At 46.9% G+C, this 17,640-nt stretch overlaps 3 protein-coding genes across 3 annotated transcripts; 1 reads left to right on the top strand and 2 right to left on the bottom strand.

Moving 5' to 3' along the window:
• Positions 1 to 1,566: 1,566 nt before the first annotated feature.
• LOC131264124 (cytosolic 10-formyltetrahydrofolate dehydrogenase) lies at positions 1,567 to 4,710 on the bottom strand. The gene is made up of 3 exons (XM_058266413.1): positions 4,666 to 4,710; positions 1,758 to 4,479; positions 1,567 to 1,679 (listed from the first exon to the last, which is right to left on the bottom strand). Exons 1-3 carry the CDS (start codon positions 4,708 to 4,710, stop codon positions 1,624 to 1,626), a joined length of 2,823 nt encoding a protein of 940 aa, XP_058122396.1. The 3' UTR covers positions 1,567 to 1,623.
• A 4,275-nt stretch (positions 4,711 to 8,985) lies between these two features.
• Positions 8,986 to 10,540, top strand: LOC131263155 (zinc carboxypeptidase A 1-like). The gene has a single exon (XM_058265313.1). It carries the CDS (start codon positions 8,988 to 8,990, stop codon positions 10,275 to 10,277), a length of 1,290 nt encoding a protein of 429 aa, XP_058121296.1. The 5' UTR covers positions 8,986 to 8,987; the 3' UTR covers positions 10,278 to 10,540.
• On the bottom strand, positions 10,513 to 14,506 carry LOC131264123 (dynein axonemal assembly factor 1 homolog). The gene is made up of 10 exons (XM_058266412.1): positions 14,466 to 14,506; positions 14,298 to 14,389; positions 14,098 to 14,237; positions 13,922 to 14,009; positions 13,700 to 13,842; positions 13,522 to 13,620; positions 13,392 to 13,456; positions 13,244 to 13,329; positions 13,142 to 13,185; positions 10,513 to 13,068 (listed from the first exon to the last, which is right to left on the bottom strand). The coding sequence occupies exons 1-10, from the start codon at positions 14,504 to 14,506 to the stop codon at positions 10,513 to 10,515; spliced, it is 3,354 nt and encodes a 1,117-aa protein (XP_058122395.1).
• Between the last annotated feature and the right edge of the window lie 3,134 nt (positions 14,507 to 17,640).

The raw sequence follows: 17,640 nt of genomic DNA, 5'->3' as shown, positions 1-17,640 counted from the left end.
TGCCCTTTCACATCTTCCCTTTCAGTCTGACACATTACAATAGCGGAGCCGATCGTGTAGCATTCCCACACTGCACAGCAACCTGAATGTGTGTTGGTGCACTTTATGTCGGTCAATCATGTAGAGAATAAAAAAGGTCGTCTGTATGAATGCCATCACGCACCAACTGTCAATCGCGACGCGATGAAGTTTTCAGTCTTTGAAACATCCAGCGCTAGAACAGTCGAGTGAAAAAGTGTAAAGTGTTGTTCCTTCCGTAAGAGTGTGTTGAATTTGCAATGTTCATGGCGCCTAAACGGAAACTAATAGGATCCATCAACAAGTCGGGAACAGTGTCAGCTCATGTGCGATCGGGAAACGGATGGGGAGTTCGATCGTCCACGAATGCGTTGGCCGGATCTTAGAATCGGTAAGTAAACAAAGTGGTAGTGCAAAATCATAACCATTTATAACAGCGATTCACTAATTCTATTCCTTAGTTTGTTTCGTTCAACAGAAATAACACCGGAGGAAGAAACCGCCCTTGGGAGAGCAGAATGTTGAAGAAGCGGAGGAATTCTACGAAAAATAAAAATTTCCGCGTTGGCGGCTCGAGCAGAATACAACACCGTCTTCTCCGTCTCATTTGACATCCGAAATGGATTATATAGTTGTGTGCGTGCCATTATGGTGAAATAGCACGCACACATTCGTAACCTCTGTTTGGCACTAACACCACCACAAAATAACCGATTGAATGTTGCACCCCACCCCCTTTTTTGGTGCAACACTGTCTCGTTATGGACATCGAAAATTAACAAACGAGATGGTAACGATATGATAACGAGACAAAATTCGCCAGTTGGGTTGGGATCGCTTGTAAAAATTTGGCTCATTGGGAGACGATTGCGGTTGATGGTACGCTCAGTTGCATGCCTTAAGGCGCTTGAGGCACTGTTTAACCGCGTAACTACATTAGGCGTACCATACCAAAAAATGGTGCGGCCCAGGTGGTAAAAACCGACTTTTCTCTCTTTCTATCGCACCATCGTCACTGGTAAGCTGTCACTAGACCGTACCAGGTTTTTGGTATGGTACGCTTAATGTAGTCACGCGGTAAGACGTTCGATCCATAAAAGAAATGAAACCTTGGATTTATGCCTAGTTAGCGAATGCATTTTAAAAAGCAGTTCAGCTCTTTTATAAAATGAGATATGTTATATATTTTTAAAATTATTAAGAGATAACAACATTATGTGGTAAACATTACAGTTAACTAGTTGTAAGACTTAGTAAGTTTACTAGTCATAAAAGCGGTTAATGAAATTATTAGCAATTGCGAACTTAAAGTTCATAAATCAATAGAATATTTCCAATTTAAAAGAGATTTGAGCCCAACATATAGACTTGTCCAACAGTCCAACTTATGCCTAGAATGTAAATAAGAAAAACAAATGGATAGATATTACGGTTCTTTCCCAGATCTTCGTTAACGGAAAATCAATTAGTTTAACACTCGTCAACTGTTTTTTAACTCTATTTTTTGCATATGTAGTAATTCAAGTAGATAAGAATATCAACAGACGATTGCATTTTTATAATAATTTATTAGCATATAAACTTAACATATAAAACTTATTTGTATTAGTATTCCACCGTGACGCATTTGGTTTTGAGGTATTCATTTAAAGCTTCTTTCCCTGTGGAAAACAAAAAAACCAAAGAGAAACCAATGAATATTAAATGGTCGGTTCTTTCCCGCAGTCAACAGCACTTACCTAAATCCTTTCCAAAGCCACTCTGCTTGAATCCACCGAACGGCGCGGCAACGTCCGTCTTGTTGTACGTATTGATAAAAACTGTCCCCGCTTCGACCTTCTCGGCAAACAGGAGTGCCTTCTGGATGTCCTTGGTGAACACACCGCTCGCCAGCCCGTACTCGGTGTTGTTGGCGCGAGCAACGAGTGCCTCAAAGTCGCTGCTATGGAACTTGGAGATGACCATGATCGGCCCGAACGACTCCTCCTGTGCGATGTACATGTGATCCTCGACGTCGGTGAACACGGTCGGCTCAAAGAAGAGTCCCTTGAGGTGAGGTACCCGCTTGCCGCCGCACACCAGGGTGGCACCTTCCTTCACTCCCACGGTGCAGTACTCCTGGAGCTTCTGCAGGTGGGCCAGATGGTTCTGGGGGCCGTGCGCCGTGGCACGGTCGAGTGGATCACCGATCTTCATCGTGCGGATACCCTTCACCACCTTGCGCACGAACTCATCGTGCACACGATCCTCCACGAAAAGGCGACCGGCGGCGATGCAGTTTTCGCCCTTGTTGAAGAACACCGCCGACATGCCGAGCCGGACCGCCTTCTCGAGGTCGCAGTCGGCGAAGATGACCAGCGGTGACTTGCCACCGAGCTCCATCGAGCACTTTTTAATGTTCGACTCAGCGCACGACGCCATGATGCGCTTGCCGATCGGTGTCGAGCCGGTGAAGCCGAGCTTGCGCACCAGCGGATGGTCGGCCAACGCTTGCCCCGCCAGGGAACCGGTCCCGGTGACGACGTTGATGACGCCGGGTGGGAACCCGGCCCGAACCGTCAGCTCGGCAAACTTGAGCGCCGTCATTGGACACACCTGGGCCGGCTTGATGACGACCGTGTTGCCGGCCGCAATGCACGCCGCCATCTTCCACGAGAGCATCATGAGCGGATAGTTCCAGGGGGTGATGAGCGCGCATACACCGATCGGTTCCCGTTTGGTAAACGTCAGGACGTGGTTCGGCCGTGCCGGGCTTACCGGGATAGTGGTTCCCTCGATCTTGTCCGCCCAACCGGCATAGTAACGCCACGCATCGATCGACATACCAACGTGGGTCTTCAGCGCGAGTGTATAGACAGCTCCCGAGTCAATCGATTCGATCGTCGCCAGTTCCTCCTTGTGTTGTTCCATCAGCTCGGCCAACCGGAACATCATCTGACCCCGTTCACGAGCCGACACGTTCGTCCACACGGTCTTGAATGCCTCATCGGCACTCTTCACCGCCTCATCGACATCACCCTTCGAAGCGGCGGCTACCTCGCAAATAGGCTGTTCCGTCGTGGGATTTACAATTGGAAGTGTTTTGCCACCCTCGGCATCGACGAACCGGCCACCCACAAACATCTGCGTGGGGACAACAATTTCCCTTCGGTTCGCCTTAAGCACCACGTGTCGAAAGTCGTATCCAATGTTTGCACCGACTCCAACCGAATCGTTGCCACTGCGCAACCGAAGCACCACTTCCTGCATGAACTCACCGTACGTCGGAGCCATGAAAAGGGTTTCGTTGCTAATCGGCACCTCGAGGGTGTCCTTTACCTCCTCCACCAGGCGTACGACATCCATGGAGCCGGCGCCGCACGCGAAGAAGTCCGTTTCCGGCTCGATCTCCACCTTGAGGATCGCCTTCCAAATTCCCCGCAGGATGGCGTCCGATTCGAGCTCCTTCTCGGTCAGCTCGAGCGGAGCGGCCGGTTTGGCGTTCGCCTGCTCAAACCACTGGCTGGCCTGAATCACCTTATTGCCCCGCTTGAGGCGCTTCACCTTCACCAAGCGTCCATCCGTGCCGGTGATAAAGATTCCTTCCTTGCACACGTACGCCGGCTCGGTGGTTCCTTTGAATTGGATTTGTTTGGCATTGGCGAAGGATCTCCGTGCGCATAGTGATGCTCCGAACAATCGCACGGGAACCTCCGTGCCTGATTCCGTTTCGACAATCGCCAACGCTCCCGGGACCGAATCGAGACCACGGATAAAGTTAAACACCGCTACCGCTGACTGGTTGAGGTTAACGTATTGGTTCTCCTCTCGGAACAGCGCCGGATCGTAGCTGGCACCGATTTCCGTTTGCGGAATCTTTGGAGCCGTCCCGGCGGCGATCATGTCCACCGCTTCCGCCATCGACGTCACGCCCTCCGGGTAGAGGAACCGCTTGTACAGCGAGTCGAGCGTATCGTCGCCGTACACCGGGCACTGCTTCTGCAGCAGCACCGGGCCCGTGTCCAGCCCGTCGTCGGCCCAGAAAATGGAAAACCCGGCCCGCTCGTCACCGTTGATCAGCGTCCAGGAGATGGCACTGGCACCGCGGTGCAGCGGCAGCAGCGACGGATGGTAGCAGATGCTCCCGAACGACGCTCCATCGATCACCTCCATCGGGATGAACTGACTACAGAAGGGTAGCACATTGAGGTTTGCCCCGACCGACCGGTACTGCTCGAGCACTTCCGGTATGGGGACCCCCTTACGGCGCCAGGCCGGGAACTTGAACACCGGTATGCGATGCTGCCGGGCCGTCGTCGCCAGGACGTCCTCCCGGGAGCCCTTATCGGCGATGGTGAACACACCGACTACCATGTGCTCTCGCTCGAGCAGCACCTCGAGCACCTCGGCGGCAAAGTTGCTCTGGCCGATGATGGCAATCTTTAGATCCTCCGGATGTTGGTGGCCATTGGTGGAGGCGCTCTGGAGAGGTGGAAACACACAAACACTCGTCATGAGCAATTTTAAAACAGATCTAAGAAGGCTTTGGAGACACCATCAATGCATACTGCGATATCTACAAACTCGACACGTCACTTCGTCACGATTGAAAAGGAACAACGTAAGTCTGCATCGAAACCAGTATTCAACAACAGTTCACATACTTACATGCACTCCGTTTGTTTTTCCAGTTCCATTCACTGCGCCACTCATGTTTTCCAACGCAATTTTCTATTTTGGCACTGCTGAGTAAACCGTCCACCAGGACGAACACAACTAGATCCCGGCACCCACTCTGGTACAGCGTTGACAGCTGGTAGGCACTGAACTGATCGTCCGATCGCGATCGGACCCATTATTTATACACCGAGCCCCCAACACGCCGGCGGAGGTCGCCGGAGTGTGGCCGAAAAGAATCCCTATCACTTAACGGTCGGGATGCTGCATCATGCCACGCCACGGGTGTGTGCATCTGTGTACGGTGATTAGGGCCGCCAATCCAGGCCGTGCAGCCCGTCCGTATGTTGATAATCGTACCTATAGCAGATCGCCGCTGGATGCCTTACGTCGTCCGGGCACCTCTAGGAGTTGACTTCATCCGATGTAATCACCGCAGCCCGGGGAAGACGGGGGGAGCGGGTCATAAATTTGCTGACTGTTGTATTTAAATTGATAGAACCTCAAAGGCCCATTACGCGTAACACGAACACAATGACGCCGCCTAGAGGGAGCCCCGTGCCAAGCCCCAAAGTGATCTGTTTTGACCCGCTCGACATTCGGCAGCGTTCTGGAATATGATTACGATGGCGTAGAACTCGCACAGCCGAATCGCGATGTGTTATGTTTACTTGGCGTCACGAGTTCACCCAGTCCCAGTCCCGATCGGCCGAGGATGCTATTTATGGGTTCGGGTACCGGTCCGAACCGGCTCGGCGATGACGGGAGAGAAAGTGCGCTTGCGTGACTGCTCGTGTAGATCAGCTGGTGCAAGCGTGTCCCTTAACAGCATAGCATGATCGATCGATGCCAGATCGATTATCAATGAAAGTAGAACCCGTCTCCCCGCCGGCAATGTCATTGTTTGTCAGCACATGAGGGATGCACCGGCAGTCGGTCGGTTCCATACACATCCGATCTGTCGCACATCTGGTCCACACCGGTTCGGAGCCGATGGTTCAATCCAGATCCTTTGCGGAACGGTGCATCTAGGTTACGGGCGGCCGATCGGTTTACTTCGGCTGACCCCGCGGTGCACCGACACGATGGGGCACCTGATACGGCACGGCGAGGATGCTGTAACCGGTTATTTCCAGCTCCGATGGAAAACTACTGCAGACATGGTCGGTAGTCGGTACGGAGTCGTTACGAAGAGTGGTGAAATGTAAATTAATACCGACCCACTGGAGCTGCTTCAACCGAGGCAATAAACCCGCGTGTTCGATGGTGGTACGTTATCGCTTTGTTTAATGTTTGGGTGCCGCTCTGTTTGCTTGCAAAACCACAGTTTGAGCCGAAGAAATTGAACAACAAGTTCAAGTCAGCAGGCATTGCGTGGAGTATTGTGAAATTTACTTGAAGTACGCTTAGTAATCGTGTGATATTGTGAAATTTTTATTCGTGTTATGTAAGTAAAGAAGAGTAGCATTGTTCTATTAAACATCTGTGAACGTACTTCTAGTGTGATACTGTGGTATCGCATGCCAAAGAAACCTAAACGTTGTAGTACAGCTAGGATGGCAGGCCCGTTTATCTTTAGTTGTAACATTTAATTAAGCACTTTTAAACACCTTGGGAAATACTGACAACAACAAGCTAAGATGAAACAACAGCTTACAAGCGTATATTTATTTTTTTCCTGTCTCATTGAACACATCTGGTATTGCTTTAATCACAATCTTGTCATGGTATTCCCCTCCCCCATAATCTTTACTAGACTTTTTCCCTTTGTATGTGTGATTAGTCAAGTCCTCTCGTACAGAGGAGGAACCCATGGTTATAGTAGTCTTTCCCGTTTTAATGGCTCCAACAATCTTGAGATAGTATTCTTTTCCGGAATGATATGTGTGTATGTTTTAAACATAAAATAACTTAACAGGCAGTTGAAAAAAAGATTCACAACTCATGTGCACGTTTTTTGAAGTTATTTAACATTTTTTCAGCATAGAAATATTTTCCATTTGCTTGACCATGAAGACGATTCAAGTCATCGACACTATCTACCACGTGCTGATGCTTGCGAAAGCAACTGGTTTTTAAATCGCGTCATGCGATATAAGTATGAATTTATAACATTTAGAGTACGAATTATGCATTTTTTCAAGCACATGGGATTTTGAAAGATCCAAAAAATTCATTCTTCATATGAGTTTTTGAAAGATGTTCAGTTTTGGTTGGATGGAAACGATTTCCCTACGATTCTACGTTATGTCCATGCTGGTTGACCACCTACAATGCACTAAGATTGACATTTTATTTAACTACACTATTGACCTATCAAAGCTGGTGCTACCACTTTCTCCTTCGAATTGGCAAATCTGTTTGTCACCAATCAGATCTGTTTGGAACTCCAACGCTCTCTTTGACCTAACATTCTTCAAAAGTTTGGTGCTCCATTTTTGGAGTAAGCCTCTGTTTTCGCTGTTCCAGCTTTTTTGGTGTTGAAAGTACGGTTTTGTTGTGGCAGTGAAATCTGGGCTGCCTAAGACTAAAATAAGCAAAAACAATCCTTAAGATGAAAGGCAAGCAAAACAAAAAAATTACTGACGTGTTTTTTCATATAATTTTTGAATAGCCTCACGGCCACGAGAGGCGAAAATTATTTTTCACCCGAAAAAAACCGGTTTTTTTTCGCTTCAACACCGTTTTCACGAAGTTCACCATGGCCGGGCTCTTTATCGTAGGGCACTCACAACACTGTCTTTTATCAGAAGATTTTGGATGAAATTGATAATTCTTTAATTAATATATCAAATAAACGTTCAATAATTGCTAGACTCGGTGATAATACGCACCACGGCAGAACAGTTTGCTTAGATTTGAGCTGTCAAAACATTTTCACCCTTTTTTCGCTACCATTTTCGTGGTCCATCCACAGATTTTGAAAAACTTTTTCGGCACTCACAGTCGCGAAAAAGTGAGTGCCGAAAAAGTTTTTCGTCTCTCGTGGCCGTGAGGCTAATGAAAACAAAACCGGTTTATATGAAAGCTTGTTAATATTAGGTCTCTATATAATAATTCACACTTCTGTGACATGTTTGGTAAATTTTTGTATGACAAATGTGGGTCTTTACAGAGATTTAGATAGAAATCGTTGTGGTTGTATGCAAACTGCTATATTGTTTCGATACCATGAAACGTGTCAACTCTCATCCGTGTTAGAAAATATGTTGTTTGGCATGTTGGTGTGCTGCAAATTGTAGAAAAACAGACTACCATATCGCTGATGTTTTAAAACAGTTCAGTATATGGATAGAATCGATCTAGCACTTACAGATCAATGTCTCTAAATGCAAAAAGAGCTAGTCAACGGTTCACCGTCCAATTTTCCACCCACCGGTAGCCATGATAATCTGTAATGGGTCAACATTCCGTCAACCGTCCCCATTGGGAGGTGGGGACAGTGAACATATTTACCCAGACATTCGATGGCATTCTTCAGATAATGCCGAAGTACTTGAAAAGATTAGCGTGGTATAGAAAAAAACCGTACCTCCTTTTTTCCCTACAACTAAGCACGTTTTGCTGAAGAACTCCACGCCGGCGGATGTGATGCTCCACTGGTAAGTGTGCAGTATTTATAGCCACCAGTTCAAGTGTGTTTTTCACCCGTCAAGTGTTCCGTTAACCACCAGTGTGTGTATATGTGTGTGTGTGTGTGCACTCGGGACGTCCTTTGGTGCGATAACCACTCGGGTTTGATGTTGATTTTTATTTGCGTTAATTGCGTGGAATAAATTTGCGTTCTCGGCAATTAGCATCCCTCCGGTTGAGAATAATGCTGGTGGCGCCATGGGACGCCCAATCGACCATGGGAGACCCGCAACAGTGCGTTCCCTAATCGGTCGCGGCAGCCGACGTCGATCGACAAGGTGTAATCTTTATCGACAGTGCATTTCGCCTGAGTTCGGATGCGTGAGCCGGCTTACGGAAATCGGTCTGGGCGTGCGCTAGTTAAGCTGCGATAATGTTCAAGAGTGTCGCTACTTCTGGAGGCTTAAGAAAGGCTGTTTTAGCATTCGTGGCAAACGCTCACGCTGTGCCAAAAGGCTCGATAACGAAAGAGAGGGGGTCGGACACACTTCACCGTACCGGATCCGTATCTCGATTACCGTCAGCCGCGGTGCGAGGGGTTACATCCTTCAATGTACAGGTGCGGAGGAAGACATCGCTTGAGGCCCGGCATGTACACCCGCATGGGATCCCCGGTATAAAAAGGCTACTCCATCGGGAACATGCCGGTACAGTCGAGTGGAGCGAGCGAGCGAACGAACATGCAGCGGAACGTGGCCTACTTCGGAACGGTTCTGGCGGTGGCGTTGGCCTTCGGGGCCGTCGCGATCGAAGCGGCGGAAGTAGCGCGCTACGATAACTACCGGCTCTATCTGGTGACACCCCAGAGCGAGGAACAGTTCGAAGCGATCGCGTCCATGGCTAGGGCGAGCGACAGTCTGATATTCCTCGAGACGGCGCGGAAGGTGGGCGACCGATTCGACATCATTGTGGCACCGCACAAGCTGGCCGACTTCACCGAGGCACTCGAAGCCGACTACATCCCGCACACGGTGCTCGATGAGAACGTGCAGCGATCGTTTGACGTCGAGCGGAGCCGGCTGATGAACAAGCGCGCCAAGGGAGTGTTCGACTGGACGGACTACCACACGCTGGAGGAGATTCATGCCTGGCTGGACAAGCTGGCCAAGGAGCACCGGGAGGTGCAGCTGTTGGACGCGGGTCGCTCCCATCAGAACCGCACGCTCAAGGGTGTAAAGGTGTCGTACGGCGAGGGACGGCCGGGAGTGTTCCTCGAGGGTGGAATACACGCGCGGGAATGGATCTCGCCCGCCACGGTCACGTACATCCTGAACGAGCTGCTCACCAGCCAGAACCCGCAGGTGCGCGCCGTGGCCGAAAAGTTCGACTGGTACGTGTTCCCGAACGTGAACCCCGACGGGTACGAGTACACGTTCAAGGTGAACCGACTGTGGCGCAAGACGCGCAAGCAGTACGGAGCGTTCTGCTTCGGTGCTGACCCCAACCGGAACTGGGACTTCCACTGGGCCGAGCAGGGCACCAGCAGCAATGCCTGCGCGGATACGTACGCTGGACCGAAGGCGTTCTCGGAGGTCGAGATGAAGTCGCTGTCCTCGTTCGTCAACTCGCTCAAGGGCAAGCTTGGCGCGTACATTGCGTTCCACTCGTACTCGCAGCTGCTTCTCTTCCCCTACGGTCACACCGGAGAACACTCGCCGAACCATCAGGATTTGAACGAGATCGCTGAGGCGACGGTGAAGTCGCTGGCAAAACGGTACGGCACCGAGTACGAGTACGGCAATGTCTACGACGCGATCTATCCGGCTAGCGGTTCCAGCGTGGACTGGAGCTACGGTGTACAGGATGTGAAAATCGCCTACACCTACGAGCTGCGACCGGACTCCGGTGCCTGGAACGGGTTCGTGCTGCCACCGGATCAGATTGTGCCGACGGGTGAGGAAACGCTCGACTCCCTCGTCACACTGCTGGAGGAATCCTCGGCCAGGGGTTACTACAACCAGAAGGACTGAGCATCCCACGGATACTCCAGTATCTTTACCGACCCCAAGGGAAGTAGTTTGTACGCGAAAATCCAATGTTCGATTAATAGAACCAGTGATAATAAACAGTAGAACAGTTTTTATCTACGTGCAGTTGTTTTATTCTTTCTAAAAATGGTGCACAAAGTACGCAGAAATGTCTCATTTAAAAACGGTGCCGATATAAAAAACTGGTTCCAAGTGCTCACTACCGGTTATTGTTCGTTTAGGATGAAATTTCCTTTTCCACCTTGACTTGAGTACGTTGTGAATCTTCGTTGAATAAATCTTCCTGTTCCGGCTTCGACTCCTCATCTTCTAGCTCGTCGATCTTTGGTGCCGTTTTGTCCGCATCCGATTTCATTAGAACGGGGGACTCTTCAGTGGCTGCCGGGGTTTCACCAGGTTCTTTAAAATCCCATGCATTGCTTCGCCTTACCCCTGAAACACCTGCTACCTCTCCAGCGTCTGGTTCGATTTCGATAATCTCCAGCTCCGCCGCACTCGATTCCCCACCGGTGGTGGTCGCGATGCTCACCTTCCGGCTCATGATGAGATACTCATCGAACAGATGGTTCGACAGGCGCCTCTCGTATCGCTGGTACGCTTGCTCCAGCTTCCGGACGTGCTCGCGATCCTCCGAATCCGTGTCGGTTTCACACTGACACTCGATGAACCGCTTGAACCGTTGGATGATCGGATGCGCATTCAGGTTGAGACAGCGACGGAATGCCTCGACATCGTCGTACCGCGCCCAATACTCGTCCACGGCGTCGTGCAGCAGCCTAGTTTCCTGCTCGTCATCGCCGTGCAGCTCCCGGGCGGCCTCAGAAAGTACATGGAATATTTCGTCCGCCGTCAGCTTGTCTATTTCGTGCTGAATGTCGATAAACTTGCGGTACACCGGATCGCCATGGAACTCGTCCGGGATGGATTTTCTCTGCGGAGCGGCGACGAAGATTCCTTCTTCAATTTCAATGCGAGAACCGGGTTCATTCTCATCACCTTGCTCGTCGTGTTCAAATAGTGCAGGATCAAATGAAGCCCCACTTGATTCCCCGGACGACATGGGTTGATCGTTTCCGGTACCGACCGCTACGGCTTCGACGATCCGCTCGGTGGTGCTTTGCTGTGGGATTTTATCCAACGCGTCGTTGAATTCGTCCTCATCATCTCTGTCCACTTCCTCCTCAATGGTCTGTATCATGTTGTCGACCCTCTTCAGCTTCTCACTGATTTGCCCGTAGTCGTCCATAATGTTCGCCAGCTGGACGTGGATGCTGTCGATTTGTGCATTGTACCGATCCTTGTGCGCCGTAACGCGATCGATCAGTGTCTGCAGCTTGGCCGGACCTTCGCGGAAAACGTCCAAACGGTACTCGTTTAGGTTGTGCGGCTTACCCCCGATCGAAATCGTCGGACTCTCGATGTCCATATCGACTGCTGCGTGACCCTTCAGCAGTCGCTCGAAGACGCTCTCCTTGGCCATGCTCGCGCAGGCCTCCGCCCGTTCCTGGCGTACTTGTTCAATTTTACTCGCGTTCGACTGGCGCTCCATCGACTTCAGAACGCCGTCGTAGATGAGCGGTTCCGTCCGCTGCGATTTAGCCGTCTGAGGACGCACCAGCTTATGCCGGTTCTTCACGACACACTTCGGGTCACGCGTGTCCACCGAGCGGAAGAACCGTTTGTACTCGTCGATGAACTCGGTGATCGTATTCTGCCGATCCAGCTTGCTACCGAGTGCCCCCGTTTCATCATCCGACTCCGAGCTGCTGCCAGTCGACGACGGGTCGGTGCGTACAAGGGACGCCAACTTGCGGTGCTTCCTGGGGACAATCTTGTCGAACATGTCCTCGCTGTCGGAGGTGTCCGATCGGGAGCTATACGCCACGCTGCTGTTGCGAATGCAGCTGTCACAATCCGTGACGAGTGTGGGATCCGAATTGGAATCCGACCCGGTGACGTAATCGACGGAGGCGACGGAAGGCTTCCGCTCTCTCTCGCATACTTCATCATCCTTGGAAGTTCGAGGAATCTCCTTCCCGTCGCTGCACGACGGTTGCATGGTGATGGAAATTTCCTTCGAATGTATTACGACGTTAAGTGTTTCCTCTTTTTCGGCCGAAGCTATTTTACTTTCTTTTTCATTTTCAATCTGCAACGTATTCAATGACTCTTGTGTTGTTACTACGAGTTGATCCTCCGTCTTAAGATCGGCTTCAGATTCTTTTCGCGCCAGAGGTGTACCGGGGTTTTCTTCTTTTAGTGATTCAATCTCGTTTATGGGGCAATTTTCACCTTCTCTTATATCATCTCCAAATGTCTTTACCATGTTCTCGCTTGCGCCGGAGAGTTCTTCTTTATCTGGCTTGTTTGCAACTGCCTCCAAAGCCTTCTTTTCTAATGTCATCTCGTTTATGGTTGCTGTCGAGTCGTTCTGATGTTTTTCGTTCGAATCTTTCCTAGCTGTTAGCAGGTGGTATTCTTCGTTGCTTATTTCTTCGACAAGCGATCTTTTCATATTATCCTTGTTATTAACTGCCGTATTTTGTTGGCTTTGTTCTAGGCTTGGCTTGTCCTTTACATCAACACCACTCCGCTGACCGTAAGATGTTGATGGCGAAGGGGATGTTTGTCCATCTGGAAGCTGATTGGACAAGGCTTCCGTTTCTTGCCACGCTTCCAAATTGGATAACTCCTGCATATCCTGTAATTCTTCCTTTGTGTTGGACGATTCATTTTTCTCTACATCTGCTTCCTCGTCGCTGCTTGTTTTCAGCTGTTATTAAGGAGATATTGTACTGTTATTTTTGGAATATATGTTAATTAGTTAAAACTTTTCTATACACTACCAATTCTGGTTCCCCATCCCCTCGATGACGGAGACGTAATGTTGCTAAAATGTTGAGAGATGTTGTTTAAAAAAGCATTAAGGATTAGTTTAGGCAACAAACCATTAATGTTACGCCTCATTTTACGCTGCTCTTCTTTCTTCCATCGTTGATGCTCCTTAAGCTCCTCTTGATATCCACCACGTTTCCTGGAAAACGAGAAGTATTATACAATTTCTTTTCTATAATCACCCAAAATGGTGTACATTACCATGCTTCAGCACATGCTCTATCTTTGTCGAAAACGGGACGGGAATCGAGGTATGTGAGTGTTTTCTGTAAAATATTTAAAGATTAAGCAATATAACAATTGCACACCGAGAAGGACTCTCAGAACTCACACACTCCAGTATTAATGTTTTGCGATAGGAAGGTATTTCATTGACCACCGGATTCCCCGTCAGTGTTAGCACGCGCAGCCCTTTCATAGCTCCAAGAACCTGATTGGGGTGGTGGAGGAAGGGAACAGAAATTGTTGTAGACATGCAGACAGCTAAGCATGGACTAGATCGACCTTACCTTTACGATAGCGATGTCTTCGATGCGATTGTGTGAAATGTCGAGAACGGAAACAAAATCACACTTTCGAAGATCTTCCACACTCTCGATCGATTTTAAATAATTGTGTGACAGGTTGAGTGTGTTCAAGACGGGCAAAATGTCTGCAATAAAAAAAATTCAAATGGTTAGGTTCAGTAAGGGTCTCATTTAGCCTATGCTTGCTCTGGTATTACTACTTACCGATGCCACAATTTTCTACCTTTGTTATGTGATTATGCGAAAGGTTCAGGGTATCCAGCTGTTTGCAATGTTCTAGGTTTTCTATTTTCTGCAGTATAGAAAACAGAATGCGGATCAAACAGAATGCTCTCGAAAGTTGATATGAAACATAAAAATCAATACATATCGGTACTGACCTTGATGAGGTTGTTGTGCAAGTACAGACAGCGCAATAATGGTTGATGTTTCAGACCGGAAATGCTGGAAATGGCGTTGCACTCAAGCCAGAGACATTTCAATCCAACGTACTCCTCCAGGCAGTCGATCTCATTGTATCCTGTTAGGTGACAAACATTATTGAAAGGGATCCTTCAATTATCGCGTTCAAATTTCTCACCTGAATAGTGTAGATACAGAACTTCGTTCAAGTGTGGAGTAAGATAGAGTTTATTCTTACGACACGATGCTTGAATAGTTTTCTTGGTCATTCTTTGGATATGGAAAAAAACGGTTATGATTATTTGTTCACTAACAATTTGCCATCAAAATTGGATAAACTACTTACTTTTTGGGCCCAAAATCATTTTCTACCTCTTCGCGCACCATCGTGATGAGTTTAACTTGGAAGAAAACTTGAACCTGCCACTTGCTTGGATGCACGAAATGAAAATAAAGCCTTCACCAAAATAACAACCGTGCCGTTACCCATGGAAACGTACCGCCATAGTTGACTAACGATGGGTTCCAACCGAGCGCACTAGTTGTTTATCCATATTGTTTATCTGCATAGAATTTCGATTGGTGATAACGGTGAATGTTGCATTCTACTCGGGCAAACCTGAACTTTGAACAATCAAATGGAATCTACAATGTAAAAATTAATTATCTCATAAAACAAAGAGCAAAACGTGTAACGTCTATAGGACGAGCTTCATTTTTATTAGAACAATAAGTGAACAACACTTATTAAGTGTAAAAAAAATTCTTATGCCGAGTGTATTGAAGTGTTGATTATGTAATTTCTGGACTCCTAACCATTTCACATAGTTGGGTTGTCACATAAAATTTACCATGATTTCGCTATACATCGCTTGCTGGTTGAAAACGTCAATAAAGCAAACTTACACCGCTTATCTTAAATCTATTTTTGAAAAACTTTTTTAATTTAGTAATAATCCAAAAAATATTACAGTACATTCATCAAGTATTTTAAATTAATATATATTCGGTTTTTTCAACTGCCAATCGGTTCAAACCATAATCAGTGCTTTCAAATGCTACGAAAGCTTTTCAAGAAGCTTTGCTTCATTTACAGCGGTTGTCAAATGTTACAGCGGTTGTAAATTTACATAATTCAAAACATTCAAGTAATAAACGAGATTTGAATCATCAATAAAGTAAAGCAACATCTGATGATAAAGTGATAATTCAAGATCAAAAATAAATCTTGATAACTGATTACTGCAGCCCAACACTTCAAATGAGAGGGAAAGCTAAAATGGCAACGCAAGCAGTTTACTGCCATAGTCATTTCATTCATTATTTCGATGAATTCATCCTCTTTCTACATCTCAAACACTGCGCATTGTATATCCGGCGATGTGAAAAGCATGTACAAATATTTATTACCTGCGATATTATTTATAAAGCTGTCCAGTTGCCTTGCAATCAACCCTCCTTCAAACAATTCAGTCGCTTGCGAGAAACGTGACGCTCGTCGGTACAACTTTTCCATTATCGACCGAGTGCATTCACGGATTCGTAGGTCCACGCTAATGATGCAAATGAATTGCGATGGCACGTCAAAATGGCAATACCGACATGGCACGATGTAAATCAAACGTTTAAAAATACTCTTATGTTGTCAAACACGGGCGAGTGTGCAAGTGCGACAGTAAATCAATTTCAATTTGCGCTTTTCCAGGTGTTCGATGATAATGTTGATTTTACTACAGCTGATATACTTAAACTTAAACTAACGTTCGTAATTTCAAAGAGATGTAAACTAATTTTTTTATGATTTTATACATGTGTTCGTTACATTGGGATAAATCATGTAAGTGTGTTTGAATGTGTATGAATTCTATTGATCTGTATAAGAGGGTTGCAAATCTATATGTATTGACTAGTTTTAATAATTTGTTGAAAACTTAAATATTATTAAATCATCTTTCCTGTACACTTTTACTTTGTTACAGCTTCCAAAACTAATACCAAAATGCATTTCGCAACGATTTGAAAGTTACCCAAACTTTGATGAGATCTAACGGCTAAATTGTAATAATAAAAAGATTGATAATATAATCCTTTATTGGATGCTGAATTGAGCAGATCACGAGACAAGCTAAGAAGATAATATGCTGCTGTGTGACGTGTGATTGTGACGTAGAAAGTGCTAATAGATCGTCATGGACCGTCCTACCGTCTAACAATCGTCAGACCAGGCTATCGGAGGCAAAACTTAAAGCTGCCGGCGTATCAGACGATGTCCTTGGTGCAAATCAACTGTGCATAGTATAAATTCATTGTTAATTGTACCCCATTCTGCTAATTGTTCCCGATCGCCTGAAGCGGATTCTTCTCCGGGAGGTGATAAAAACGTCACGTCCTAAGGCTGTTTGTGAGAACTGCCGCGATATAGCACGTCTCCGGTACGGATCCGGCGCATCATGCGTAACCGAGAACCGAGTGGACATAGAAGATATACATATCTCAAATCGGTGAATTAACGATCTCGCGACGATTCGATAGCTATCGAGTGCGACATGATCGTTACAGGAAGACATGATCGTACTTTTTAGTGATCCGTCAGCACGTTAGCGTGCTGGCGCTTTAGTGGCAATCGTCCCGCAGCGTTCCTGAAACCAGCAAGCGTTGCTGCAATTAGCAGCCGATTTGAAACACGCTAAATATTGATACCCCTTGACAGGGGCAGCATGGTCTCGTAAAGGTGTAATTTCCGTGTCGTCATCGGGCGGGGAAGAGGCCGGGTGCTAAGTGATTGAACATGTGCCCAGCTCTCGTGGTATTTATCAACCGGCCGATCACGATCGTGTGGTGACGTTTTCTGTTATGATTTATTTATCCTTCCAGTACAGCTAGGTACCTTGTTGATTTCTTAGGGTCTGCCAGAAAATCAACTCGAAGAAGTGGTTGCTAAGGACGGACAAAAGGTGACGTAAAGATGTTTCGCAAATTCAACGCAAACACTTCAGATAGAAAAACAACAACCAGACGACTTTTTAATGTTCTTTTACTGTTCTTTATAGAGTTATTTGCAGTTATTTGCAAATATTCATTGGAACAAAGTGCTGTCGTTTTGCAATGGTTTATATTGATTCATGGGCTGAACACTTGAGTGCTTGTAGTTGCAGAGAGTGTAAATATGTTAAGATATGAAACATCCAGTTTGTTGGAGAATTGTTGCACACTACAAAGACGCATTAGGTACCGAAGTTTTTAACTTTTTTTTCAGGGATTTACAATTTATATTATTGTTTAAATTTTGAGTCTTGAAAATTTGTGATGTTTTGATTTGTGACTATGCTATCTAGTCCTGTTTTGTAGAAGCAAATAGAATTTGTTTATTGTTTATTATCCCGGAAAAATCCGCTAATCCCAAAGAAGCTTAAGCATCGGTTGCAAATTGCTGCAGAAATAGCGAAAATGATTGAAAGGTCGACGACTAGACTGAGTGAATGTTTTATCAGTATCGAAAAATACTGGATTGGATTGAATAC

This window comes from Anopheles coustani, chromosome 2 (genome assembly GCF_943734705.1).
Source record: "Anopheles coustani chromosome 2, idAnoCousDA_361_x.2, whole genome shotgun sequence".
In the NCBI taxonomy this organism is placed as follows: Eukaryota; Metazoa; Arthropoda; class Insecta; order Diptera; family Culicidae; genus Anopheles; species Anopheles coustani.
The sequence above is the reverse complement of the archived record's forward strand: the minus strand, read 5'-3'. Positions and strand labels throughout refer to the sequence as shown.